We start from the raw sequence: 27,359 nt of genomic DNA, 5'->3' as shown, positions 1-27,359 counted from the left end.
GGTGTTTTTCCCGGTGTTTTCCCGGCGTTTCCCCGCTGACCCTCGCTGTGTGGCAGGCCGCGGCGTGAGGCTGTACTACATCGGCGGGGAGGTGTTCGCCGAGTGCCTCAGCGACAGCGCCATCTTCGTGCAGTCCCCGAACTGCAACCAGCGCTACGGCTGGCACCCGGCCACGGTGTGCAAGATCCCGCCAGGTAAGGCACGGACAGCCCCGGCCGGCACTGCCCTGCTCCGCGGCACCCCGGGCTGCTGTAAAATCACACCGTGGGTGCGGTGGGTCACACTGGGTCGCGTTGGGTTGGGTTGGAACATCCCCTCCCACACCTGCCGCTGCCCCGTGCTGCTCCAAGCCCCGTCCAGCCTGGCCTGAAGCACTTCCGGGGAAGGGGAGCCCACAAATTCTCTGGAAAATCTATTTTACTCTTTTAGTAGTCACTCAACAATTCCAGCAGGGCATTTTTATAGCTTTAGGGATGGAGGTACTGCTGAAGGAAACTGCTGTGGAGTCTCCAGTAGTTGCACTACGTTCACCCGACAGAACAGAATCTAAGCACAACTTAGAGCAGAATCTGCCACTTGCTCCTTCAGTGTTTTATCAGCCCATTTTTGTATTGTAATTATCTCACACACACGTTGATAATTTTGTTTGTGCCTCTAAGTAATGGTAAGAAATTTCTCTTCATTTAGATTCACCCGTAATAGATTTAAATTGTTCCTTTTTTCTGGTCTCTAGTAAAATCCCTTCCTCTGTGTGAATTGGTTTGTTCTAAAGAAATCACATTTGCAGACATGTTGTTGTTCTGGTTACAGTCTGAAGTTTTTGCTGAAAGGTTACAAGATAATTTATTTCATCTACTTGGGAAGAAAAGGCTTTTTTGTTAGATAAATGCAAAAAGCTGGTAAGAGAGGAGAGGCTGTTTGAAATGGAATTTGGTTATTTAGCTAAGCTTATACAAGCTGACTTTTTTACAGTTAAAAGCCTGTATATATTTAAAAACCGAACTTCTTTGTTTAGAAATATTTGAATTCTTTTCTTTTGAGAGGAGATCCATACGCTCCAAGCTCTGGCCCATCCTAATGGGTTTCCTTTCTCAGATGCAGCTGCCAGTGCTGCAAATTACGACTTAATTCTCCACCACATCACAGGAGTCCACCCTGGCTGGAGTCAACATCTGCAGACATGAAAAGCCCACATTTCCGCTCAGACCCAGCTCAGGCGCAGCTTTTGGATCCAGCTCTCCCCACTTTTGCCACAGTCTTTGGCTGCCTGTTCTTCCAATCTTTGCTGGGTTTGAAGCAGTTTCTTCACTGCCTCGTTGACAGGATGGAGTCATTGCCTCTCTCCCCCATGGAGACACCTGATCCCAAGTGTTCCCAAGGACTGGGATCCAGCCCTGGGATCCTCCTGGAGTTTATTCCTCCTTCCCTGAGCTCAGCCTTGCCCTGACACTTCCACCCTTCAACATTCCCTTCAGGCTCCCTGAGACTGCAGCCCTGGGCTCTTCTCTGCTTCCTGAAGTGGGCAGTGCTTCCTGCAGCTGCTGTGGTCACCCTTTGCTCCACACCAGATGAGTCCAGCCCAGGAGAGAGGCTCACAAAGTGATTCTTAGCAAAACACAATTCATCCCACTCCAAATGTTGTTTTTCAGCCTTGGCCCATGTTGGAATCCCAAATGAGCCTTAGCTGAGTGCCTGGTTTCAGAGTTTAACTTGTTTATGGTTATCTGGGAGAAAGCAAACGTAGAAACACTTTTTAAAGAGTGGGGCATTTATTTATTTATCTAAGCTATGAAGGATGTTATGATATTTCACCTTTTTCCCCTAAGAGCAGTTGAATAAGTTGTTCTCAGTTGTTTAGCTGGGGATAAACATCAGGGGAAAAACTTGTGTTTTGAAGGGAACGTGTTTGGCACCTGGTAGTGAAACTGGAGAGAGGATTTTAGCAGGAGCAGCCCTGCCACCAGCCCTGGCACTCTTTAACCCTCAGAGCTGCTTCCTGGTGTGTCAGAGTGGTTTCAGTGCAGAGCTTCCCTGTTCTGTGACAGACCCGTGTCAGTCCAGCACAGGGAGCTGCTCCTGTGTTCAGCCTGTGCGTTCCTCCCCTCCAGGCCCTGCAGGGATCTCTGCTGCTGAGCGCTCAGTCAGTCAGGCTTTAAATTGCCATAGGAAGGAAATGGTGTCCAGGAGAGAGAAGGAGGTTCCACAGGAGGTTTCCAAGCCTGGTCTCTCCAGTCACAGTCTGCTGGGGGGCTCCAGCATTCAGAATCTCCCCTTTTCCTTCTCCCTGTGAAGATGTGGCACCTCCATTCCTGTCCCTGGGCTCTGAGGACATCGGAAAGCAGCCTGGAATTCTCTGAAAAGCCAGAATTGTCAATGCCATCGAGCCAATGCCGTGTCCCTGCTGTGTCCTTTCCCCCAGGCTGTAACCTGAAGATTTTTAACAACCAGGAGTTCGCGGCGCTGCTGGCGCAGTCGGTGAACCAGGGCTTCGAGGCCGTGTACCAGCTGACGCGCATGTGCACCATCCGCATGAGCTTCGTCAAGGGCTGGGGCGCCGAGTACAGGTGGGGCCTCCTGGGCTGCTGCTCCTCTGCTCCCGCCTGGGAGAGCCCTGCAGAGCTGCCAGTGCTGTCTGCAGGGGGCTCAGCCCGCTCAGGAACGGGGATGGGTCATGGCTCTTGGGATCGGCTCGGGGATCACCCCAGGCTCTGCTCCTGGTACAAGCAGGGGAAATGCAATTCAGTGGAAAATGGGTGTTGTTTTCTGAGAGGGAAAGCTGGTGAGGGTTTAAACCCTGGGTAATGTGTAAATATTGAACTCTGCACCCTTTAGAGCTGTGGCCTCACTCGAAGCTCTGTGGGGTCGCTGCCATTCCGGGGCTGCTCTGCTGCAGGAGGGGGAGAGGCCTCAGGACCAGCTGGGGCCCAGGCCCTGCACGTTGCTCTGCCACTTTCTTCATTTCTCCAGATGTTTGGAGTCCATTTTGTTTTGAAATCGTCCTGAGCTGGGGCCAGAGCAGCTCAGGGCTGGCTCCCAGCCAGGCCCTAATGAGCTGCAGAGGAGCGTGACTTAGGGAAAGCCAGGGATCCCCGCGGGGCCGGGGCTGCCTCTCCGTGCCACAGAGCTCTCCATCTGATGCAGAGATGGAGATGTTCCTGTGGAGCATCCAGAGGGCCATTCCCTGATCCCTGGTTCACCTTTGAGCAGTCTGCATGGGGGTGTTCAGTGCTCCTCTGTGCCAAGGATTTGGTGCAGAAGGGGGAGAAGCCAATTCCATGAGCAGTCTGTGATGGACAGGGACAGGGATGGTGGTGGGAGCTCAGGGCAGCCCCCCAAGCAGAGTCAGTCCCCTTTTCACCTCTGGTCCCACAGATTTCAGGTTCTCCCTCCCATCACCAGATTCCAAGGGAAGTGGGGGTGTAAAGCGAGGCTGTTTCCAGGCTGTTTCTCCTGCTTTGTAATCTCCCTCCTCCACAGCAGCTGTCCCTGCCTGGAACAAGACCTCAGCCATGCCTCAGCAGAGGAGGGAGAGCCCCTGGCTCCATGTCTTGGTCTCCCTTTCCTTTTATTTCCCCCCCATCTCTGTGCTTTGCCTTCTGGAGATGCTCAGGGAGAGCGACAGGAGGGGAAGAGGGATTTGTGCAGGGGAAGGTCAGAGCAGCTGAGCTCTGGCCCAGCAGGGCCCCTGGATGCAGGAAGGGTCTGCAGGGCTTGGGGTCATCTCTTCCCAGCACTTCCACATTCTACTAAAACCCAAGGGTACAGTAAAAAGTGAATATCCTTGTCTTGTGCATGGGGAAACTGAACATGTTTGGTGAACATGGGCCTTGCTGTCTAACTAGGAAAGGTCTGCAAAGGAAAAATGGGTTTTGCTTAGATCAACACCTTCTGTCCCTCCATGGGATGAGCTGCCTGTTCCCAGGAATCGGAGCAGTAAATAGCAAGCTGCTCCTGTGGGATCATCATAACAAATACGGAGGGACAAGGTGGGTTTTTAAAAGGAGCCAGCAGTGCAGGGCAGAGGCTGTTGCAGAGGAGAGCCATTCCTTTGGCCAGGGTGGTTGTGGAAGCAGCTCAGGAGCGGGGAAGCCTGTTCTGTTGAGTTCTGTCAGTCACATTGGTGGTGTGTGCTCTTCCCTGGCAGGAGGCAGACGGTGACCAGCACTCCCTGCTGGATCGAGCTGCACCTCAACGGGCCCCTGCAGTGGCTGGACAAGGTCCTGACCCAGATGGGCTCCCCCAGCATCCGCTGCTCCAGCGTCTCCTAAGGAAACCCTCCTGGGGCCCCTGGGGAACAAGGACTCTGCAGCACCCTTAGCAAAGGCATAGTAAACAACTCCCCAGTTATTCAAGCGATGAGAAAAAAATCTGCTTCAAAAACGAAAAAAAGAAGTGGGTTTTCTTTGTTTTGTTGTTGTTTTTAAATACCCATTTAAGCCACTTCCACTGAAACTGTCGGCACTTTGGTCGGGCTGCAGCTGGAGTTTGGAGCTGGAGTTGGTGAGGATGAAGAGCTGGATGTTGTTCAGTGGAGAGCAGGCAGTGCTCACCTGCCTCCAGGCTGTGTGTGGCACAGGAGCCATCCCAGCTGCCAGGGAACTTCCCCTTCCCTCACACACTCCAGGCTCTGCAGCACCCCAGGAACACCAGTGAACACCCCAGGAACACTGTGGGGCTCCAGGATGGGAACACCAGAGCCTGGGGGGCTCTGGGATGGCTCCTGCCCGTGCATTCCTGCACCACCCACCTGATCCACACCGGTACTGCAGCACCAGGGGGAAGGAGGCATTTCAAACACCCAGAAGAAGGAATTCCCCAGGAATGTTCCGAAAAGGAAGGAATTTCCCACACTGGACTTGCAGCAAGGAGGCAGAGCCTTGCCTGGTGCCCGAGGGATGATGCCCTCATGGATCAGCCTGGGTTCACATGGGGCAAAAGCCCACTTGGAGGCTCTTTGTGGTGTTGCTGTAGCGATTTTTGACTGGAGCTGCTCCCAGAGGGGGAATTGTCCCGTGGGGAGCCCTGCCTGGAGCAGCTCAGGCTCATTCTCTGCAGTCTCTGCATTAACCACAGCAGCTCTGGGCTGTGCTTTCCCAGTCTGTGCCTCTCCAAAGCCCGAGGGCTCCGTGTCCAGGTGCAGCAGGGGGGAATGTCCAGGCCTGGCTGTGGAGCGCCCCTGGAGGGGGATCCTGCGCTGTCACATGCAGCAGCCAGGACATTCAGACACAACCAGCCCTCTGTGTGAAACTGTTCCAGCTGATGAAAATGCTCTAAGATGTGTTTTTGCCTGGAGAAATTGGGAGAGTGTGTATTTACTTGTATTATAAAATGTTCATTTTAAACATACATGCTCCAGACTGTTTAATATTTTTTATCCCTGCAGCAACTGTCGTGGCAAACAATTTCCACAACTGGAAAAAACCCCTTAGCACTTGTTTTTATGGTTCACATTTGCCAAATAAGTCTCATAACTTTGTCAGTGCTGTCCAATTATCTGTTTCTTTATATCTGCAGTGAATATCTTATGCATTTGTGCCAAAATATTAGAGGGGGAGGGGAGAAAGTGATAATCAGTTTCCTATGGAAATCTTTTTTTCCTTGTTTTTTATCTCTGAAAGACAAACAAGCTGGATGTGGCTGTGGGAAGGACTGACTGGGATGGACTTGAGGATGGTTTTGCTTTAGTCCTGCAAACTTCTGTGGGAGTGCCCTGATCCACTGGGGGAACTGACTGGATCAAACACCCACCAGGAATGTCCATGCTCCTCCTCTGCCAAGGCTCATTCCCAGAGACCTCTGCCAGCCTCTCCTGCTTTGGCACAGCTGGTCACCACTCCTGGAGCTGAGGGGACCCAGTGCCACCACAACAGATCCCAGAGGCCGCTGCTGCTGCTGCTGGATGCAGATGAAGGGATGGTTGGGGAGCTCCCTTCCAGAAACCAGGAATTGCCTTGTTCAACATCTGGAGTGTGAGGAGGACTCTCATGGTGGATGTGCTCCTGGTCACACAGGACTTTGGGAAATCCTCTGAGTCTGGACTGCAGCTGTTCTGTGCAGCACAGCACAAGCAGCACTGGAGGCTTTTAGATGTTTGATTTGTTAAATTTTGCAATGTGTCTGATCCGAGTTACAGGTCTGCCTGCACAGACTGGGGCAAGAAGAGATCTGTATAAAATAGGATTTTTTTGGGCCTTTTACAAAGCAGGTCTGATGTCAGCATGGATTGGTGCAGCATTGGTTCAGATACAGGTTTCTAACATAGCTGTAAAGAAAAGTTTATCTTGAATTTTGTAGAAATATTTGACTTTTGGCTGTTTAAATGAGAGGGGGAAAAATGTGCTCTGTAAAATGGCTCTGGGTTTCTTCCATGAGTGTCTTACTTGCTTATTTTGGTGACAAATGTTGTTGCTGTTGTCCTCATAATCACAGAGGAAATTGGACTCGGGTGCCTCCTGCATTAACCACAGAAATGCCCTCTGAAATCCCAGAGGGATTACAGGTGATGGTGTGAGCAGGAGCCCAGCCTGATCCAGAGGCCACGAGTGGGAATAAATCCCAACTTTAATATGGAATTTGCACACGGAGTCACCTCCTCAGCCACCCTGGATTTCCGCTGGGAGCCAGAGCTACAGCCCCTTGCTAAAGGATAATTAATTGCTGACCAATATTAATTGAGGCCTTTTGAAACCCAGGATTCAGATGATGCATAAAAACTTTGGTTAATCTCCCCTCATCATCTCTTAAGTGAAATGCCTTCCAGTGGAAAATGTGAGCTGGCCCAGCAGAGCAGTGAGATAAAGGGGAGATTATCTCCACTCCAGCATTAATTTCCTCTCTCCCCTTTGTTTGCTGCTCCCTGATTCATGAGAGCTCTGTGGGTTCTGGAGTCACCTTGGGGAGCCCAGCAGAGCCCTGGACAGGGCAGGGATGGGGCTGGGCTGGGCATGTTGTGCCCACGCTGCCCTGGACGCTCACAGTTGCAGGATGAGGTGAATTCCTGCTCCTGTGGCCACCAAGGCCAGGGAGCAGGGATTGGGCTGGGATTGCTGGGGGCAGCAGGGCCCTGAGGGCACAGGAGGCTTTGTTTGATTTCTCCTAGAACTCAATTAAAGCAGCTTTGGTGTGCAGCTCAAAGGGATGGATGGGAGCAGCCTGCCCTGGCTCAGCTTGCAGCTCCAGGCTGGAACATCCTCTCATTTCATGGCAGGCTGGGCTGGTTTCTCCAGGGTTTCACCCGGTTTTGTTCCTGCAGAGTCAGTAGCAGGACCTTGGACTCTTCCCTTGGTGAGGCTGCCCAGCAGGGCCTGGCTGCAGGCAGAGGACAGACACCCTGTGCTTTCCCAGGCTGTGTGATCTGTTTATTGTTCATGTATTGAATTGCAGGTTGTATTTTGTGTTAAGCTTGTCTTAGGAGTAATCCAGTGCTGTCCATTTGACTTAATCTCCAGCAATCAGTGTGCCTATGCACAAAGAAGGAGAAATCCCATGGTAAGGCACTTCCCTGGAGCTCTGGCTGCCCCTGTGTGCCAGGAAAAGGCTGAGGGAGCCCTGAGTTCCTCACAGTTTCCTCCCCCTTGCATCAGCGTGGTTGAACCCTGCAGGATCCTCTGTGGGGTGAAGGATGGTCAGGACTCATCCCAAGCAGCAGTGGTGGCTCCTGTGCCTTCAGCTGATTCCTGACTGGAAAAGCAGGAAAGCCCAGCCCAGGAAGGGCTTCAGCCACATGCACAGCACCCAGAGCTCTCCTGGGTCTCTGAGGGGCAGGAGGATGGAATTTCATGGCTGTGCTAAGCTGGGATGAGAAGCAGGCCCTCTGTAGGGCTGGCCTGAGTGGTGTGCTTGAGAAGTTCAATGTTTTTTACTATGTACCTGCTTTTGTATTTATGTGTCTGTCTCAAATATTCAGATGAATCCAATATTTAATTTTTAGCAGAAGGGGCAATTAAGGACTCAGAGTATTAAACCTTCCATCTGCTCTTTGCTGATGATTGCTGGAAATGAGGAGTTTGTGATGTGAGAACAGAGCTGAGCACAAAGTCCCCGAGCCCCCAGGAGCCACGGTGCTGCTGCTGCACCAACTTGGGGTCTCAGAAGGGCCCCTGGGGCTTGATGGGGCTTTAAAAACCAAAAGCTGTTCCTCCAGAGCTGCCTGGGTCATCCTCTGCCCCTCCAGACCTGGCAGTTCCTCTGTGCTCCCCCAGCCCAGCTGGGTTCCCCCGTGCTGGCTGTGCTGGGACACCCAGCCCTGCCCTGGAGGGATCCACGGGGGCTGTGAGTCCTCCCTGGCTGTCTGTCCATCCTGCCCTCCCTGCAGCATTTCTGCCTTTGTTACTCCAGGCCTGTCCCATGTACGCCCTCCCTTTCCATGTGGAACTGTAAGGTTTCTGTTCTTGACATTTTAATAAACTTTGATTTGAAAACCGAGGCTTGTGAGCACATCAGGCTGTTGGAGGAATGTATTTAAGGACACAAACTGACAGTTTGAGAGTGTTGCCATGACAGTGATTGGGACACAGCAGCATCCTTAGGTTGGTGCAATCCCAGTAAAGCACACAAGAGCTCAGTGACAGGTAAGACCCTCCTTCTTTTTACAGCTGGGACAGTTTTGTTCAAGAATTTAAAGTCAAATCTATAAAAAATAATTTTAAAGTTGCATTTAGTTCTTTTAACTAATGGGACTCAGGGGTGAGCATAAGTGGAGCTCTGTGCCCCAAGGATTTACTGTCCAGTTGCTGGAGAAGTCAGGCACAGTTGAGCATTCACAGGTTCAAGGTGCCACTGGAATTCCATGCAGGGAGCTCAGGAGAGCAGGAGCTGCAGAGGAGCATTCACTGCTCACCCCGCAGTGCCCAGTCAGGAGCAGACCCCGAGTTCCTGCCGTGTCTCCACGGAGGAGCTGCAGACTCGAGTCCAGTCAATAAATCCTGGGGAAAACCCTTGAGGAGCAGAGATTCCACCCTCCCTCCCGGGTGAGCCGTCCATGGCCGCCCCGTGCTCCTGGTGGGGAAGTTTTCCTGATTAACCTCCAGGCTGCCCATCCCAGGGGCAGAATTCCAAAGCCCATGGCCGAGGGCGGGCAGGTGCCACCCCGGGGACAGTGACAGATCCCTGGCATTCCATGGCTCAGGGCAGGCGCTGTGCAGAGCCCCGAGAGGGCTCCAAGGCACACCAGGATCGGATCCATCCGTGCTGTGAACTCCTCATGGCCCCCGAGGGTTTCACTGGAATTCTCTGCTTTTGGGCTGGTTTTCCTGACAGGATTTACGAGAACACTTTTTCCTCTCGGGTTTCCAGCCATGTGGTAATGAAGGGTCTCGTCCAGGCTCTGTGCTGGGCTTGCCAGAGCTGGGGCAGGCTGCAGTGAGTCCATGCAGAGCTGGGGGCTCTGCTGTCACCCCGGTGTCCCAATCCCTGCTGGTGTCCCAATCCCTGCTGGACATGGGCGGTGGGAGGAATTCAGAACCTCAACACCTCAGCCAGAATAAAGAGTGAACTGGCACGGCCTGGAACGGGTGCTTCAGGCCAAAGCTGGGTGCCAGGGCTGGACGGGTGCCAGGGAAGGCTCTGCCATCCCAGAGCTTCAGCTGCAGCCTGGCCTGCCCAGGAACACTGGGAATGCTGCAGCAGCAACAGCTCTGGAACTGGGACAAGGATGTCAAACCTGGGGCTGTCCCTGCCCATGGCAGGGTGGGACTGGAGGCCCTTAAGGGCATTTCCAACCCAAACCACTCTGGGATTCTGTGGAACCAACTGGGAATTCTTCTACACAAAGAGAAACTGAGTGACAGACACAAATCTGCTTTTCCACTAATGCCCCTTTTATTCATTTCCGTAACTTCTTATTTTGTAAAGAAATTCTGTAGCCAAAACCAAAGGGTCTCTTCAGAAAAACCCCAAACAACCCACAAAAAAAAAGCACCAGCAAAGTAAACCTTGATTTTAAACCACAACACAACAACCTCAAAGGATCATTAAATTATTTCCCAGTGTCTCCAGCCACACTTCCTGCCTCCATGATTTGTGCTCCTACAGAGAAGACCCACATTTACAATAAATCATGTTTAAAGAGTTTTGAGTATGGGAATGAGCTGCTGCTACCTCATAAAAAGGCAGCAAAGCACTGGGTTTTAACTGATACCATCTTATTAAATTTAAAAAGTCACATCTCTATCACACATCTAAAGAATGGGTTTATAAAGTGTCCAAGTCCATTTTTTCTTCGCTGCCTCCACTCTATTCCCTTGGCACTTTGGCCATTTATCACCACTGCACAACAAAGATTTAGAAGGGGCAGAATCTTCAGCTACTGAGAAGGCAGTGGGGAAACCCAATGGGGAACCATTCATTCCCTGCTTGGAGTGAGCCACCTGCAGAGTCTGTGCCACATCCCTGTGCTGGGACAAGGTGCAGTCACAGCAAGGCCCCGCAGCTGCCTGGGAAGGTGTCCCTGGCAGGTGTTTCCTTGGCTGTCTCAAATTCCAGAACTCTTCCCAAACCAGGTGTTTCACTGTGGGGGAGCTCCTGCTCCGGCTTCAGCTGAGAAACAATTCCCAAACTGCCAGTGAGGCTGCAGTTCTTGTCCTTAAACGCTGCAGTGTCCATGCATGACATGATTCCCAGCATTCCAAGAATGATGATTTACATTCACCTTTGCTTCAGCATTAAAAGGGAATTCAAGGAGCACTGTGAAAGTGCCTGCAGAACATAAAGCCATCCAAGAATCGATGGCAAACCCGTGTCCTGGGACTCGGCAATTCAGGAGACATTGGAAAAGTTAATTCTGGAATTCCTAACTGAGGGTGCTTAACAGGGTGGGTTTTCAGATGGGTAAGGAAAAGTTCTTGGGGCCAGACTCTGCCCTATGGGAATCTGTTGGGTCCTCTTCCCATGGATCCACTGCCTGTGCCTGCACAGAGGAGCCAGGGTGGCATCTCCCCTTTCTCCTCCGGCTCCTCACCAGGCTCCACCTTCCCTCCATGTCCGTCATTCCAGAGGCTCTGGGGCCTGTGCTGCTGTGGAAGTGATGGGGGCTCCCTCCAGGAAAAGGGAATTCCTGCTGAGCCCTGTGCCCGACGGACACACAGGAGTGGGGGCACTGAGGACAGAGCTCCCCAGAGCAGCTCCGTGCACTCTGCCAGGCCTTGCACAAGGTTTGGGCAGGGAATTCCACCCCTGGAGCAGCAGCAGCCATCTGGCATTTCATTGGGAATCCAGGGAGTGTAGACAACACCTGACACTCCAGGGAAGCCCCCATCCTTACACAGGCAAAATCCAAACACAATCCAAGCCTGGGGCCACGTGTAATGGCTTTGGCACTTGGCAGGATGGAGCTCAGCAACCTCCTCCTCATGGCTCATCCTCATCTGGCCAGGCTGAACTGGGAAAAGCTCCATAAAACCATCCAAGAGCCCTACAGCTGAAAAATGCAGTTTGGAATTCAGGAGTCACTTCCCAAGCCCCAGCCCTGTGTGCAGAGATAACTGGGAGCACATTTGTTTATTTAAACCCCAGAGAGGAAATCATAAAAATGTTCATTTGTAAAATGTAAACTCATCACTGTTTCCTTGAACCACACACGTGTCACCTCCCAAAGTCCTCTGGGAGAGCAGACAGGACAGTCAGACAAAGCCTCTGGAGCCAGGAGATGCAGTGGAATGTGGAACATGGGGAATGCTGTCACCAAGGGAAGCAGCTACAGCTAAATGGGGTTTTTGGCAATGAACACTAATTCAGGGAAGGATCATTCCCTCAGGATTGCTCTGGCACTTCCAGCTGCAGAGGAATTCAGTTTTCTTCATCTGAGGAGAGACCTTCAATCTCATCCCTGTCTCCTCCAATGGCCATCCAGAAGGCTTTGGCCACCTACAATGGCAAAAGAGATGGGAAAGGGAGAAAATTCCCATGACATGACTGAAGATTTTGTATTTCCCATCCAAAGAGCAGGAACTGAGCAGCAGCTAAATCTGGCAACCAGGTCTGTTAGTGCAACACATCCCCTCTGAGGTGAAGGAATTTCAGCAACACAGAGGCAATGATTCAGGTCATGGGAGGCACCTGTGCTACAAAACCTGTGCCATTCAAGGCATCATTACATTGTCCAGGAGATCCAGACTTTTCCATTGACTTGTGGAAGCTGGCCAGCACCCCCAGTGACTGCAGGGCTTTCAGCTCAGAATTCACAAAGGGGAAAGTCTTTTTTATGGCAGTGGGGTGGAATGAGATGATCTTTAGGGTCCCTTCCAACCCAAACCATTTCAGGATTTTATGCTTTTCTGGTATTTCAAACTTCCAGGTTATTCAGGTTTTGGGAGATACCTGACAAGTCTTCCCTAGGACTGTGTGGTTTGTTCTCACTACTCTTAATCCAGGAACTCTGCAGGAGCAGGAACTGTGGCTTGGAAAGAAATCACCCATTTTATTGATCCCACCTCAATTCCCAGGGCTCACCTTCTCTGCATGCAGCTTCCTCTGTTCGTGAGGCAGCGTGGCAGCTTTGTCTGTGGGGAAGGAGAGGAGTGGGGCTGTGAACTCAGGAGGGAGCAGAGAGCAAATCCTGCACCTGACCTGGGAACTGCAGAGCAAATCCTGCACCTGATCTGGGAACTGCAGAGCAGCTCCTGCACCTGACCTGGGAACTGCAGAGCAGCTCCTGCACCCGATCTGGGAACTGCAGAGCAAATCCTGCACCTGATCTGGGAACTGCAGAGCAGCTCCTGCCCTGGATCTGGGAACTGCAGAGCAGCTCCTATACCCTGGACCTGGGAACTGCAGAGCAGCTCCTGCACCTGATCTGGGAACTGCAGAGCAGCTCCTACACCTGGACCTGGGAACTGCAGAGCAGCTCCTACACCTGACCTGGGAACTGCAGAGCAGCTCCTGCACCTGATCTGGGAACTGCAGAGCAGCTCCTGCCCTGGCTCTGGGAACTGCAGAGCAGCTCCTACACCTGACCTGGGAACTGCAGAGCAGCTCCTGCACCTGATCTGGGACCTCCCAGTGCAACATCTGCTGCTTTCAAGAGCATTATCAAGATAAAGGACAAATGAATGGAAAGAGCAGCTACCTCTAAAGGACTTGAGGCAGAAGAACAGGAATTTCACAGCTTCCCAAGTCACTCCTGGCTCTCTCTGAGCCCCTGCAGGAGGTGCCAGAGCTCAGGTCCATTTCTCCTGGTGTGTTACCTTTCATTTCTTTCAGCTTTGAGAAGAGCCTTTCGAAGTTCTCCAGGTCCCCATCCCTCGTGGTCAGGCTGGCCAGCTCCTGGATGTCCATATCCAGCATGGGATCTGAAATACAGCTTGGTTGAAGAGAAATGATTCTGGTTTCTCAGCAGAAAACCAGGATTTTAACAGCTGCAAATCCCATTTGCAAATTCCAATGTCATAAGAGAGAAAGAAACACTTAATTTACTGATTGCTCATAAAGACAAATCATGGCATTGTTACAGTGATGATTAATTTTATGGAAGAAATCCTTCCATGTCAGGGTGGGCAGGCCCTGGCACAGGTGCCCAGAGCAGCTGGGGCTGCCCCTGGATCCCTGGAATGTCCAAGGCCAGGCTGGACAGGGCTGGAGCACCCTGGGACAGGGGAAGGTGTCCCTGCCATGGCAGGGGGTGGAAGGGGATGAGCTTTAACCCAAAATATTCCAGATTCCATGATTCTGTGATACATGACACGTGACTCATCCAGTATTTAAGATTTCTTAAATCTTAAATACTGATTCCAGGATGATCTGTCCACACAGAGCAGATCAAAGAGTGATGAGCTGATGAAGAACATCACAGATCCAGATCTCACACAGGGCTGGTAAGGCAGTCCCCTCCCCTGGAATGCTGCAGGGATTCCAGGCCTCTCCTGGCCCTGGCAGTGCCGTGTGCCCCAGGTTTCCCTGTGTCCCTGCTGAGCTCACCTGCAGCACTGTCAGGCTCCAGGCTGTGTGTGCCAGCTCCATCCTCTCCACCATCTGACTGGGACTCTTCCCTCTCTCCTGGGGATGGGCTGGACTGTCAGGACACAAAGATATTTCAGTATCCAGTAATGCATGAAAAAACATCAGCAGCAAATCAGGTGCTCCCTGCTTTTCCTTCAAACCCTTGCACTTTATCTCAAAGTGTTACTGCACAACCTGTGCCATGGAAAGCCCCTTCTGCAGCACTGGGAATTGGTGCTGCATGAAGGCATTTCGGGATGGATTTGTTGGGGTTTTTGCAGTAACACCATGGAATGACAGGTTTTGTTGTGCCCCAAAGGGGATAATCTGGATATAATCAAACCCATCTTGAATGGAGCCTTTAGTGCTCTTTCCTCTGGCTCTGTGGCACAAGGGGAGGTCCCAGCCACCCCCCAATGGAAGAAGGCAGGGCCTGAGCAGAGCAGGAAGCAGCAATTACTGGAATTACTGGAATCACTGTTTACTTCTGTCTCCGGGGTCTCTCCACAGCCACGGCTCCTGTTTGCTCCTGCCAAGGTGCTGAGGAGACCAAAGCCCTGGGTCCTGTCTGCAACAAAGCACAAAGTGCAAAATTACTGCCAATACTGGGGCTGGCCAGGTGGGAGAGGGGGTATTCCACAGCACCATGGAAAACTCTGCCAGTGCACTTGAAAACACATCTTAAGCAGAAATTTCACACCAATTCTAAGCTTTCAACTGTGTCTGCACCGTTAGCTGCTAAATATTCCCCCCAGGGAAGAGAATGTGAGCCACAGGAGATGTGGGGTCTTTTTAGAGCTTGTTGGAAGCCTCTGCTCCGTTGGGATCTGAGCTGGTAAATTCCAAATGACACAGCTGGAAAATCCAGAAGCAGAATTTGCTGCTGCTGGTGCCCAGGTTTAACCCCCATGGGAAGCAGCCCCGAGTCTGAGGTTGGATTCAGGAAAGGCAAGGAGAGCCTCTGCTCACAGCCTGAACAGGCTGAGCACAACAATCATGGCAAAGAAAACTGTTAAATATCCAATTCAGAATTCCTGGGTGGAGTCACCCATCAAATCCAGGGCTTCTTCTCACTGCAACGTGCTCTGGATTCTCCCCACTGCTGGCCTAGGGTGTATCTCAATGCTGTTTTACAACCCAACCTAAAAAGTGATTTCAAACCCAAACAGTCATCTGAGATAATAAATGTGGTGCAGTATTTTTAATTTGAACTGTCTGTATTTTTAAACCTGTTTTATATAAAAATATGTGCATAATGGGTGATATGATGAGGTGTTTTTTACTAAGTCAGGTTTTTTTAAGTCAGTTTACTACTCAATACAAACTGGCCTTGCACTGAGTAGTAAATATTTTCAGTTATACAAGGCACTCAGGAGATTTTTCTGCAAACCTTTGTATTTTAGTCAACTAAAACTGAAAAAAATGTGAAGTTATTGTACCAGAAATAGCCAGGAAACAATGACTTCTGCCAGAAGAGAGATTTAATGTTACTTTTTAAATGAAGTATGTTCTAAATTATTATACTCATGACTAAGCTCTAGACTCAACTGTTGAGGTGATGTCATTTGGATGCTCTGCCCAAATTTCCTTGCCATTTCTGCAGCCTCTCCTTCTGAGGGGCTGGATGTGTAACTGGGCCCATGCAGCACTCACACAAACACATCTCCATGTCAGAATTCCTGAGTCCCGTTCCCTGTTCCTGCAGCTGATCTGTTCTGCCCCATCCCTGGCAGGTGTTTGGGGCCACTGGCTCTGCTTTGTCCCCTTTTGCTGCTTTAGCAGATCCCTGGCCAAAGGGGTGGGAAGAAGCGAAGCAGTGGAGCTGAATGAATTCCCTGGAAAACCTCCAGCTGCCCGTGAAGCCCAGCAGGTCAGTGAACAGGGACTGCAGGATAAAGTTTGGGATTTGCATCCCAAGCAAAGCAGCTTCCCCAGTTTCATGGGCTGAGCTGAGAGCTGGCTTTGGGGAAGCTGTGAAGGTGGACATGGAGCCAATTTCTGAGTCACCTCAGGCAAGGTTGGACACTGCAGTGCAGAATGTCCTGGAGAAAGAACATTCCCACACTGGCAGAGGGTGGATGCAGTGATCTAATCATGGCCCTCGTTCATAGCTGGGATTAGAGTCTGTCCTGCACAGAAACATGGCAGTGGCTCCACATTCCCTCCTCCAACAGTGCAGAACCTCAGCCAGAGTTATTACAAATGTCATCCCCTTCTGAAAAACCTGGAGTGTGCAAGAGGGATCTCTGAACAGCAACTATTTGTCCCTAGGTCCATGTTTAGGGAGGAGGCAGACACAACACTTGGTTGCAGGCACACCCTTGGAAAACCCTTCCTATAAACTCCATTTATTGGATGTAGAAGTTATTGCAACTTCTGGGTGCAATTTGGGAAGTGGGTGATGCCTTACACAGCGTTCTTGAGGCAGGAAAGCCAAAAATTAGCTCATCCCACTTACTGGAGGAGTCAGTGGCTATGGTGGGGCCCAGAGCAGCTGGGGCTGCCCCTGCAGGGGTGGGATGGGATGGGATGGGATTTAGGGTCCCTTGCCACCCAAACCATTCCCCATTCCATGTTCTCTGTAGTAGCACAGGAATCACTTATGATGCTCTGAACATGGATTCAGCATTCCCAGATTCCAGTTTCATGGCCAACTGTTTTCCACCACCTTTACCTATTATCATTCCTCCTGTCTGTCTCCAGCTGACACATGGTGATCCTTACACATAAAACGGGAATTAACACATCAAAATTCACCATTTGTTTAAATGGCCTCCCTAAATCAGGTTAATTAGCTGTGATTAGAGCCAGGCTCATTCCTGGCCCCACCTGAGGTAAGCAGCTTCACCTGGGATCACTCAGGCTGGGATTTAAGCAGGAAAGAAGCCAAGCAGCCTCTCCTGGTGGGCTGGCAATGGTTTCTCTTCTTGCCACAGAGGCTCTTGCAGAGACAGGGAAGGTTAACAGCAGTTTAATACCTCTGTGGGGAGGGAAATGTGTTACCTGGAGAATCCCTCACGTTCTCCTGCTCAAGAAAACTTCCAGAGACTGAAGGCAGCCCCAAGGCCTGGAGAACCAACCCTACACCAGCTCCAGGGAGGATTTGTTCCTGGCAGAGTCCCAGGTAAGGCTGCTCCTTTGGCCTGGAGTAGAGATAACGCTGCTCCATTTACTCACAGAGCACGTGGGATTCCTTACTTGGTGTAAATTTGCTTCTAATTCAACTGTGCTACATTTAATTCTTTTTATGGAACTGTGTGAGAACAATGCCTCTAATGGTGAGAGAAAAAAACCTGAAGTTTAAAATTTTAACAAATAGGTGTGTGAAAAACCCTGCAGCTTGACAAGAATTGTGTTGGGGCTTAATGCAATAAAATAATGAGTCTGGTGTTTGTGCTTGAAAAAGGCTATTCCTGCTCTGTCTGTAAATTTAAATTCTCATGGAAACAGGTGTTTGAATTAAGGCTGCACCTAACAGTGCTGTAAGTATTTGTTAGTAGACATTTACTACTGGCACTCTCTTAGGGTCTCTGGTAACTCTTCCCTGCATGGTTCCCAACCAGCCAGGAATTGCAGGTCATTCAGTGGAAAAGCTAAAGTTGGATTTACATGGCAGCCAGTTTCTAGGATCTGGAGGAAGCTGAAAACAAAAGATATGTTACAGGTTGTAAAAAGTGTTATTTTAAGCAAAATGAGCTCAACAATTTCCCTTTGAAGGCACAGTCAGGCTGCAACACCTTCCAAATATAGCTGACTTCCTGAGGGGTTGGTGGTGGTGCAGCAGTGCTGTGAGGGGCTGGTGCTGTGCACAGAGAAAAATCAGGATTTTTCAAGGGGCCTGACCTTTACAGAACACAGCAGTGATGTGCAGGAGTTTCCCCTCTGTGAGGAACTGAGCATGTGACTAAATTCTGCTGTTCTCTAAGGTGGCATCTGGCAAATACAGGAAATGTGTTGTTAAAAAACCATTTTTAGCACAAGTGAGATAACCTGACAGCATCTGCCAAGGTTACCTGGCTCTCTGCAATGGTTACACTGAGTCAGGGCCCACCTTCACCTCAGTTCTGATGGGGAATGAGAACTCCTCAAAAAGCTGCATTAAAAAATGCAGGTTAATAATTCTCATCCTGGTTTTACTGAGTCCCAGCAAGCACCTTGCAGACACAGCAGCCTCTCAGGGCCTTCAACCATTCCACAGTTAGTGGCTGTGGGAAGGGAGAAGCCACAGCAGTGGGAAATGGGACATCAGGGAGCAGAGAGTGTTGGGAGGCTGGTGGTGGGATGAGGCTTTGTGAATAAGAAATTCCAGGCCAAGCACTCCTGAAGAGTTTAAGCTTCCTACATTTGCTGCAGCTGTTTGTGTCATTAGAAAGGCAATTAAAGGTTTTCAAGTAAATGGAAGGATCTACCCTTGTAACCACAGCATTTCCTTTTCTGATGACTGTAAGGCTAAAGTGATTTTTCCAAATTCTAACTCTACCTGATATTCAGCTTCCTCAGGAAATTATCTGGGGTTGCCCATTCTTTGCACTGTTGTAAATAAAATCTGTGGTTTCCATGTACTCAAGTGGGGTTTTCTGTAGCCCTTGAATGTTTGACATGGCTCCTTTGACAAATCTCATCTCTGCACTTGCTATTCTTCTCCTTAGTTCAAAAATTTAAAAAACAAACCAAAAATCCTCTACAACAAATGTGGAATTTAACCTTTGCTTCTACACTGAAGTATGTATCAGTCTGATAAAGCTGATAATTACAACCTATTTCCTACTAGAGTTTGGTAGAACAAACTTTGAGTTTTCATTGCAACCTGCAGGATTAATGGAATATTTAAATATTTATCAGATTATTGGTAGAGTGCAAGTTAAAGCAGAGAGGAAACGGGAGCAGGTGCTGGAACAGGAGCAGTTTTACACAGAAATCCTTTCCTGTGAGGGTGGTGAGGCCCTGGCACAGAGAAGCTGTGGGTGGAAGTGTCCAAGGCCAGGCTGGGTGAGCTTGGAGCAGCCTGGCACAGAGGACAAGCTGAGCTTTAAGGTCCCTCCCACCCCAAAGCACGGCAGGATTCTGTGATAGATCCACCCACTGCCTGTGACATCAAGGGGGGATGACAGCAAGGCCTGGGCCCTGCTGCTCCCTGGGGCAGGTGCCAGAGTGTGCAGCTGGGCCTGTGCTGGCCCTTTGAGCTGCTCCCTTTGAGCTCCCCAGCCTGCAGGGCCAGGCCAGGGGCACCTACCACCCTTCATCAGCACGTTGGACCAGACGTTGGCGTTGAGCGCCTGCACGATGCGCTTCACTCCCGTGGACTCGGGGAAATCATCTGCACCAGAACACAGAGAGGGCTCTGAGAACTCCTGCCAACAGCTCCAGACACCACCCCGTGCCTCCAGAGCTGGGCTGAAGGCCCCTCCTGGCTTCTCACAATCATTGTCAGCTCTGCTCCTGGTACAAAACACAGGTTTGTCACCTTTGATTGGTGAGAGGCCAAGCAAGTGTAAATTAATGCCTCATTCTTGGGCTGAGCTGCCAGGGATCATGAACTGGGGCTCAGCATTTTGCAGGTATCTAAATTAGGGATAATGAATTGTGGGCTCAGCATTTTGCAGGTATCTAAATCCTTTTGGTTAAATATTTAGCAGGAGGCCTACATTAAGTAACATCTTTATAGCATATTATAAAATTATAATATACTTTAATATAATTATAAATATTAATAAATAATAAATAACAAACCAGTGAATTATAACAAATAATATGACAGTATATTATACTTTATAGTATATATATAAATTTTATAGCAACAGACAAGAAACTTGAATCTTTCACCCCAAGATCTTTTACAATGCTTTACAGCATAGAAATATATTAGAAAATAGATACCAGAATTATTTTTCTTTCTTTTAGAAAGTAAAGAACTTGAGACAACCATTTTAAAAGGGTGTGATGCCTGTAAAAAATGGAAAGGAATATTGTAAAGCTGTCCCCACAATATCTTACTCCAAAAGTTCCAGTAATCCCAGGAATTACAGGAACTTGAAAGCCCAGGGAAAGCATTATTCAGATTTTAATTTATTTACTGAATAGATCTGACACCACTTTGGATCAAGTCAGTTTTCCCATTTCCTCAGTTTAGTCAGCTTCCCATGTTTGTGCAGGTTGACAAAGGAAAAAAAAAACCCACCCAAACAATCCTTTGGATACAAAACTGTTTTTGTTTAGAAATCAAGCTCAAGTGCCTCAGGGATCAGGTGCAGTAACTGAAACTGCCTTTAGAAATGCATTTGAGGCTGAAATCAGATGTTTTGCCCTGTGTGATGATGCTGTTTGGTTTGATATCAGAGTCATTATCAAGAGTCCCAGTTTAGAGCTCTTGTCCTGACTGTGCAAACAACTGACAATGAGTCAAAACAAAAGTTCCAGTTTATTTGAGATGAGCTGCCTGAAATGTCCGAATTTTGAGCAGAGATTGGCCCAGTGTGTTTACAGCATCTGTTGTGCCTTTTGTAACTCACCCAGAATGTTTGGGGGGTAAATAAGTTACTCACAGGAACACAGTTCCTCCTCTGCATGACTCACAGTGAATCAACTACCAGATTAAACAGCTAGGAAAGAACATGTATCCCCATATTCCACAAATTAACATCCTGACTTGTTATTACTCCCATTAAAGAAATGGTAAAGAGCTTGTTCCTGTAAATGGTAAAGAGCTTGTTCTTTACAAGAATTATTCAATAGACAAATAACTTGATTAAAGGTTACTATTTTTAAAGCAATTAGTATTTGTTTAGTCTAAGGAGCCTTCACTTCCGATTTTCCCGGTTTCTGTGAATCAAATCTGTAAATCTCCCTCCTTGACTTCAAGGGAAACATTTTTAAAGGCATGCTGGGGAGAGAGGGACACTTCTCAGCTCCTCAAGATCCAATTTTAGTAGCCTTTAAAGGGGGGAAAGGGGAGGGATGTGTTCCAGTGAGGATTTTATAGTGAATTCTTTTTGGTGGCTGCAATGTGCTTGGAGAACCTGAAATAGAGCAAATGTTAGTGAGTGATTCCTCTCCAGCCCGCAGTTATCTCATTTTACTCCAGAGAGGTAAGGTGAAAATGCTTTTTTATGTCACTGAAGTGAGGAGATAAGGCTGATGCTGATAAGGCTGTCAGGAAATGCACAGTCACTTTTCAAGAGTGGAACACCACACTTCTGACTCTTCTTGCTGGTTTTTTTGTTCAAGTTATAAATGTTGGGCAGCCAGTGATTCTGAAACTGGTTTATTTCCTGTGTAACAGCTCCTGTTGCTCTGAAATGCTTTTAACAAGCTGCCATTTTCAGCCTATCATGTCACTGTTTGTACCAAGATGGCACAAAATAGTTTTCAAGTCTTTTTAAAACCAGAATTTTTCTGCCATCATGCACAAAAATGTTTCTTTAGGTTGATTTTCCAAGCGGAATATAAACTTCTGATGTATCAATACAGTCCTAGGGCAGTGCCAAAAAAAGGAGCAGATATTATTTTGACGTAGGTGCTGCACAAACAGCAGCTGGATTTGGGAGGGGACAGATGGAATTTCTCAGAGGAAATCACCTCCTCCCCCTCCTGACCTTTTCTAGCTGAGACTCAGCCCCACCAACCCGAGCATTCCATGCTGTAATCATGGGGCACATCAACAACTGCAAGGGGCATAACTTTACTGCAAAGGTGTTTTGGGGCACTTTTCACTCTCAAAAGGGCAAGAGAAGCAGCAGACCTACCATCTTCATCAGGCAGCTCCTCAGGGCTGAGCTCTACCAGCTCAAAGCCATGCTTGATGCACCATTCTTGAGCTTTCTGTCTGCTTACACCTACATTGGGAGACAAAAATGGGTATTAAAGGTGCAGATTTGAGACCAGTACCAGCATATTTATCAGATGATGTAGCTGTGTTTTATTCCCTCAAAGTTGTTTGCTTGCTCTGGAGTGTATGGGAAATGTAGAGCAGCTGGCATGGATCCTCCATTCACTGTGGCTTCCAAAAATAGAGTTCAACTCCTCCTTGGAACTGAGGAATAGAATCAAATGGGTTTGCAGAGGGTACAATCAATGTAGGTGTGAATGAAGACTTCTGTTAACTCTGGGTCTGACACTGAATTGAGCTGCAGGGACACATCTGCACCTCCCAGCTTGCTGCTGTCTAGAAACACAGCAAATGTGTGTGCTCAGTGTCCAAATGTCAAAAAAATGGCATCAACAACCAAGTGCTCCCCGTGTTTTTCAGCAGGATCGAGCACATCCAGCACCAGGAATGTCTTTTAGTCCCCCTGCAGTGGCAGGACAGAGCTGACTCTGAGCCATCTGGTAAAATTCTGATTGTGTTCTAACCACATCCCACTGAAGGCTTCAGCTGCTGCTCCCCTGAGCTCTCCAGGCCAGTCTCACCCAGACTGAGAGGTAATTGCTGATGTAATTAGAAAGTCAATTATTATGCAGGCTAATGGCTCTAGGTGAGAGTGGGAGTTCTTGGTGTCTCCTACCGTTCTCAGACACCCTGTCACAAACCAGGATCATCACTTCTGGCAGCCACTCTTCTGTCAGGGGCAGCCATTCAGAGACACCCTCCAGTCCAGTTTTCTGCAGGGGAAAAGAAAAGTGTTCTTGAAATACATCCTGCAATACTTTAGTTTTTAATAGTATTAGAATTGAATTATATAAAGAAATAGGCTTTTTTTGTCTCAACCTTCTGGTTTATGCTAAACCAGTTTTCACTGCTGCTGGTTTAGTAGAAACAATTTTGGGTGAAATGCCCTGAATTTTATATTTAGCTCCCTAAATTTTGTCTGTCCTAAAGGGGCCTTTAAGAAGCAGCAGCAGCTAGGAACAAAGTTGGCAGATGGATTTGCCATGGTGGCATAATGGCTCCTGAAAACCCCTCTTCCAGCTGGAGGAGAGGAGTTGAGAGAGAAGGAAACTGCTGCTATTGTTAGCAGGGAAATTGAATATTTAGTATTGAATATTGATCTTCTGCCAATGAAGAGAACAGCTTAAAGGGGATGGGTGGAGATTCTGCTTTATGGCTCTCACTGTGCTAAGGCAGGAGAATGAAGCAGAAGAGCCCTTACTGTCGTGCTGTCAAAGTACACGAGGAATGCCTGCACAGCCTCAGCGATCTCTGCAGTCACGTGGAATGTGTTTGGGACCACACAGAGATGGATGTCTGCAGAATAGTATTTGTTATCTATCGTCCAGGGGTAGAAATTCACTCTTCCACTTGTTACTGCACCCACAGAAAGGTCATCTGTTCCTGTGATACCTGTGGGACAGAAAACGGGTGAGGAGGAGAGGAACAGCAGCAGCAAGAAAATCATTTGTCTAGGAAAGTACAGAGCCAATGCAGATCCATCTTTACTATAATAAACCAGTACATAATCAAGATCTTTAAAAATTCAACTCAATTTGTTACTCTGACCCAGATTTTACTGCTTAGCTTTCAAAAGAGTTTATTTTCTAGTTTTCAATATAAAATATGACCCAGAAGCTGCAGAAAGCCTTTTGTTTTCCTGGAAATGCCCTTTTAAGTGTTAACCTCAAACTTAGTACCTGTAAACAGGATGTATGGAGAGAAAACCTAAGCTTTATTACAACCCTTGCATGCTCTTTGAGTTGTAAAGATCTGTTTAACTGTGACTAAGAGCTGAAGGTAACTAATGAGAAAATAAACCCAGTTCCTACAATGCAGCTGCAATTCCCATGAAATTCCATGTAGGAGCTCCACCATTAAAACCCAGTGCTGTGCTCAGGTGCTGTCAAGCTCTGCCCTCCAAGGCAGGAACACTCCTGGAGCTGGAGCAGGGCTGGGAGCAGAGCATCCCATTATTCCTTGGGGGAAAGGCCAGGAAATCTTGCTCAGGCTGGATGAACTCGTGGACACTTTGGAACACAGGTCAATTATTTATAAAATGGACTGAGTCATCCAGAATTGCCTGGGGCAGGAGAAGAGTTAAAGAATAAAGCCCATGGCTTTTCAAGGATTTGTATTTTAAGGTACTGACAGTTCCTGGAGCTGCTGGAACAGGCTGTTCCCCAAATAGTCTGGAGATGAATTTGAATTTATCTGTATCTGATTAGTAAAGAGACAGGAAAGCCTCCTTGCCAAGGCTGCAGTGATTTTTACAACTGAACTGCAAAGCTGAGAAATGGATGTGGTGAATGAGCACGGGCACAAGGCAGGGAGAGCTGTAAACCAGGATTATTTGCAGCCCTGAGGGAGAAATGTGACCTTGGAAACAGAAACCTGTAGCCATTTCCTCCTTAAGAGGATGAAACAGGAGTCTCCTCTCAGGGTTGCTTAAAATAAGAAGTGCCACATCGAAATGATTTTTCCAGGTTCAAGTTTGATTTATTTTGGATGGCAATTATTTTTCAGATTATTTCAGATGATCATCTTTAATCAGATGATATTCCCTGCTAAGATTACCCAGCTCACTTTGGAGCTGGGGGACAAAGATCTGAGTCACCACAAAACAAACCCGGGTTCTGAGCTTTGTATTCTCAGAGGTTTTGGTTTGAATATGATATTAATTTCCCTTTACTAGTGTTTTGACAGTTAAAAATAGGTAAATTAAAATCAGTCTGAGCTAACAGAATTACAGGTCAATGCCCCATGAGGCTAAGAATAAAAGGGTCCACAGAAATTACTGAAACCCAGAAAATCAGCAAAGACTTAGAGAGGAAAATGGGTGAGGAAGAAAATCAGCTCCAAAGTCACTTGAGTCAGTCACCCTGACCAGGAACCCAAGGGAAAGAGCCCTCAGAAAAGGGTTTCAAAAGCTGATATGAAATTCACATCTGCCTTGTAAGGGATGGTTTTTAGAAGAGTTCATGGACAAATTGAGGTCTGAAAGCATTGCTAGAATGAGGCCATGTCCCATTTCCTATTACCTGCTGCTGGTTCCTGTATTTTGAGGGGTTTTCTTTCATCCCATTGTGCTGCTGATGACCCATCCTTCATGCTGAGATTTTGCCAGTTCCCTGTGAAATTTCTCTCCCAGTAATTGCCCTGTTCTCTAACACCCAAGTAGTATTTCAGCACTTTTAGCACATTGTGTGTCTATTAATAATTTTTTAATGATTACAACTTCTTTTTGCAGGTTTTTTTCCCAAAGGGATTAAGATATTTACCACTTTTCATAGTGTTTTTCAGATTGAATAAAGGTTTTAAGAACATAATGCCCTAAATGCTCCCAAATCCTCAGAGCTGTCAGGTACATGGAGCAGTTCCCACATTCTGGGCCTTGAGAGCCACCTGGTGGAATAAGCCATTAAAAATACTCCTAGAATTACACCAAGGAGTAAAGAGAACCCAAATATGCTGGGGAGGAGGGGAGTGGGAAAAATCCAGAAAGAAAAGGAAGAGCAATCACATCAGACAGAATGAAAACTGAACCAATCTTATTTGCAGTTTTGTCACAAATACATCACAATAATAACAGGCAGATCTATGTTGAGCACTTTTAAATAGCTTTGTTTTGCCACAGTGTCCCATGAATTAAAGCATTCAGAGGAACCTAAACAAATAAAAATATATCTAGCAAGTGTACCATCAGCTGCTTCTCAACCTCAAGGCATTTCCCACTGAACAGGAGAAAAAGCCTGGAAAAAGTCTTGGAATTGGCCTGGAAAGTTCTGGCAGGTTCTTTCACCTCACCAAACCTTCCCCACTGCTGCCCCGTCCCTGCCTGTGTGTCCTTGAATGTTTCACAGTCTGCTGCCTCGGATTTAATGTCACTTGTTATACAAAGCAGGGACTTAAGATGCTGATGGTATTTATTTTATCCAATGATTTTATTTCTTTCAGGAGGATTTTAATGTAACCCAGTCAGAGGACACACAGACAAGACTCCAGATTTGGAACTGGGAGTAGTGGAAGCTGAGATATTTCAAAGTGAGTACTACTTTTAAAAATATCTGAGCTTAGATTGTAAGATTTTCTCACATTAAGTAGCTTTTTGCTCACCTACCTGTTTCATTTCACTGTGCAAAGTAATCAAAGGGGAAACCTAGAGGAACCTTGAGTAATTCCTTCCAATTTGCTTATACCTTCCTCAAAAATAAACTAATAATAATATTTTTGTTGTGGAATCTTTAAATAATTCAGTGTCCTGCAGCTGCTTTGACAGAGAAGCCTTTGCATATCTTGTACTGTTATTTTTGTTTCAAAATGTGCTTTAATGAGGTGGAGGGAGCCAGTTCTGTGCTCCCTCCACCTCGTTAAAGGGGCAGCCTTGTGCTTGGTGAGGTCCTAAATAAGAATTGCTCAGAAAGAGAGAAAAAAAAAACACCCAGAGAAGATTTGAGGAAGTTAAATTCTACATCTCAGTGTGCACAGCAAACTGTTCATGAGCTCCCTAGAAACCAGGGCTGTCCTAACATAGGCAACCCACCAAGGCCATGAACAGCTTCTTCCTGGAATCCACCAATTTTAAAATACCAGAAATTGCACCACGGTTTCCTCTACTATCAGATCTTGTGTTCCCCTTTTGAGCCAGAAAAACAGCAACTGGTTCCCAGGAAAACCACTTCCTGCTGAATGAGTTCTATGCACTCGGTACCGAGTGTAAGCTGCAATTCCACCAGCTGCAGGACAGACCGAATTTTTAGCTTTGCTTTTTAGTCCTTCCGCACTGAGAAAGAGGTGAATTATTTCCTTAAAGCACTGAGGAGGCTCCTCGCACCCTCTGCCAGGGGTCGGGGGCTGCGATCCCCCTGTCCTGAGGGGACAACTGAGAGGAGAACTGCGACCTTAAAGGGAAAAATGAAAACCTGAGGGGAAAATTGGGATCGTGAGGGGACGGCGGTGACCCTGAGGGGAAAATTGGGATCGTGAGGGGATGGCGGTGACCCTGAGGGGAAAATTGAGACCGTGAGGGGATGGCGGTGACCCTGAGGGGAAAATTGAGACCCTGAGGGGAAAATTGAATCTGTGAGGGGATGGCGGCGATCCTGAGGGGAAAACAGCCCCCCCCTGAGGGCCGGGGCTAGAGGGAGCCGCTGCCAGCCCGGTTCGCGCGGGTGCGGGCAAGCCGCGGCCCCTGGTTCCGCCCGCTGGGGCGCCGCGGCAGCCCCGACTCACGTTTGACGAGCTCCTCGGGCGCGAAGCCCGCGGCACAGCTGGTGAGCAGCGCCAGCGGCCGCGCTGCCGCCGCCATGGCGCCCGCGCCGCGCCCCTTCCGCCGCGCCGCTACCACCGCCCGCGGGGGGGGCGGCCGGGGGAGGGACAGGGCGGAGCGCGGGCTCGGCCCCGCTGGATGCGCCGTCCCCCCCCCGGCGGCGGGGCGGATGGTGCGGCCCAGCCGGCGCGTCCCGTTGCCGGGAGCGGCGGTGCCGCCATGGCCGCGGCCGGAGCGGGGCCGGCGCTGCTGGGTGGGTTCGGACAGCGCCGGGACCGGCACCTCCCTGCCCGG

General features: G+C 48.7%; 3 protein-coding genes across 14 annotated transcripts in view; 2 read left to right on the top strand and 1 right to left on the bottom strand.

The window, feature by feature from the left end:
* Positions 1-8,424, top strand: part of SMAD3 (SMAD family member 3) — a 68,916-nt gene extending 60,492 nt beyond the window's left edge. For all 3 annotated transcript variants that reach the window (XM_071441143.1, XM_071441141.1, XM_071441144.1), the window contains exons 7-9: positions 57-194; positions 2,420-2,564; positions 4,145-8,424. In XM_071441143.1, the coding sequence (XP_071297244.1) occupies positions 57-194; positions 2,420-2,564; positions 4,145-4,268 (407 nt within the window). In that variant the 3' untranslated portion in view covers positions 4,269-8,424. The remainder of the gene's footprint in view (positions 1-56; positions 195-2,419; positions 2,565-4,144) is intronic.
* A 1,373-nt stretch (positions 8,425-9,797) lies between these two features.
* Positions 9,798-27,182, bottom strand: AAGAB (alpha and gamma adaptin binding protein). Of its 2 annotated transcripts, XM_071441145.1 has the most exons (10): positions 27,029-27,182; positions 23,019-23,209; positions 22,434-22,530; positions 21,675-21,764; positions 19,166-19,249; positions 14,418-14,500; positions 13,912-14,005; positions 13,182-13,286; positions 12,448-12,497; positions 9,798-11,862 (listed from the first exon to the last, which is right to left on the bottom strand). In XM_071441145.1, the coding sequence occupies exons 1-10, from the start codon at positions 27,102-27,104 to the stop codon at positions 11,785-11,787; spliced, it is 948 nt and encodes a 315-aa protein (XP_071297246.1). In that variant the 5' UTR covers positions 27,105-27,182; the 3' UTR covers positions 9,798-11,784. The 2 variants fall into 2 exon arrangements, with proteins under 2 accessions (XP_071297246.1, XP_071297247.1); XM_071441146.1 differs by lacking the exon at positions 19,166-19,249.
* Positions 27,170-27,359, top strand: part of IQCH (IQ motif containing H) — a 54,146-nt gene continuing 53,956 nt past the window's right edge. For 7 of the 9 annotated variants that reach the window (XM_071441134.1, XM_071441133.1, XM_071441131.1 and 4 more), the window contains exon 1: positions 27,170-27,318. The gene's annotated coding sequence lies outside the window, so the exon portion shown is untranslated. Of the gene's footprint in view, positions 27,323-27,359 lie in introns of all 9 variants that reach the window. The other 2 variants (XM_071441129.1, XM_071441130.1) reach the window with 2 other exon arrangements.

This window comes from Agelaius tricolor, unplaced genomic scaffold, assembly GCF_023055355.1.
Source record: "Agelaius tricolor isolate 1412-34295 unplaced genomic scaffold, bAgeTri1.0.p SCAF_16, whole genome shotgun sequence".
Lineage (NCBI taxonomy): Eukaryota > Metazoa > Chordata > Aves > Passeriformes > Icteridae > Agelaius > Agelaius tricolor.
Note: the sequence above shows the minus strand (reverse complement) of the source record. Positions and strands in the feature narration are given on the sequence as shown.

Bases quoted from the DNA above. Each gene is read 5' to 3' on its own strand.
- AAGAB (XM_071441145.1), bottom strand. From the start codon at position 27,104: ATGGCGGCGGCAGCGCGGCCGCTGGCGCTGCTCACCAGCTGTGCCGCG. The intron at 21,765-22,433 runs GTAGGAGACACC...CTCCCAATGTAG, and splicing joins TGACAGGGTGTCTGAGAACG to GTGTAAGCAGACAGAAAGCT. The intron at 13,287-13,911 runs GTGAGCTCAGCA...GCTGTATTTCAG, and splicing joins GGAGCCTGACAGTGCTGCAG to ATCCCATGCTGGATATGGAC.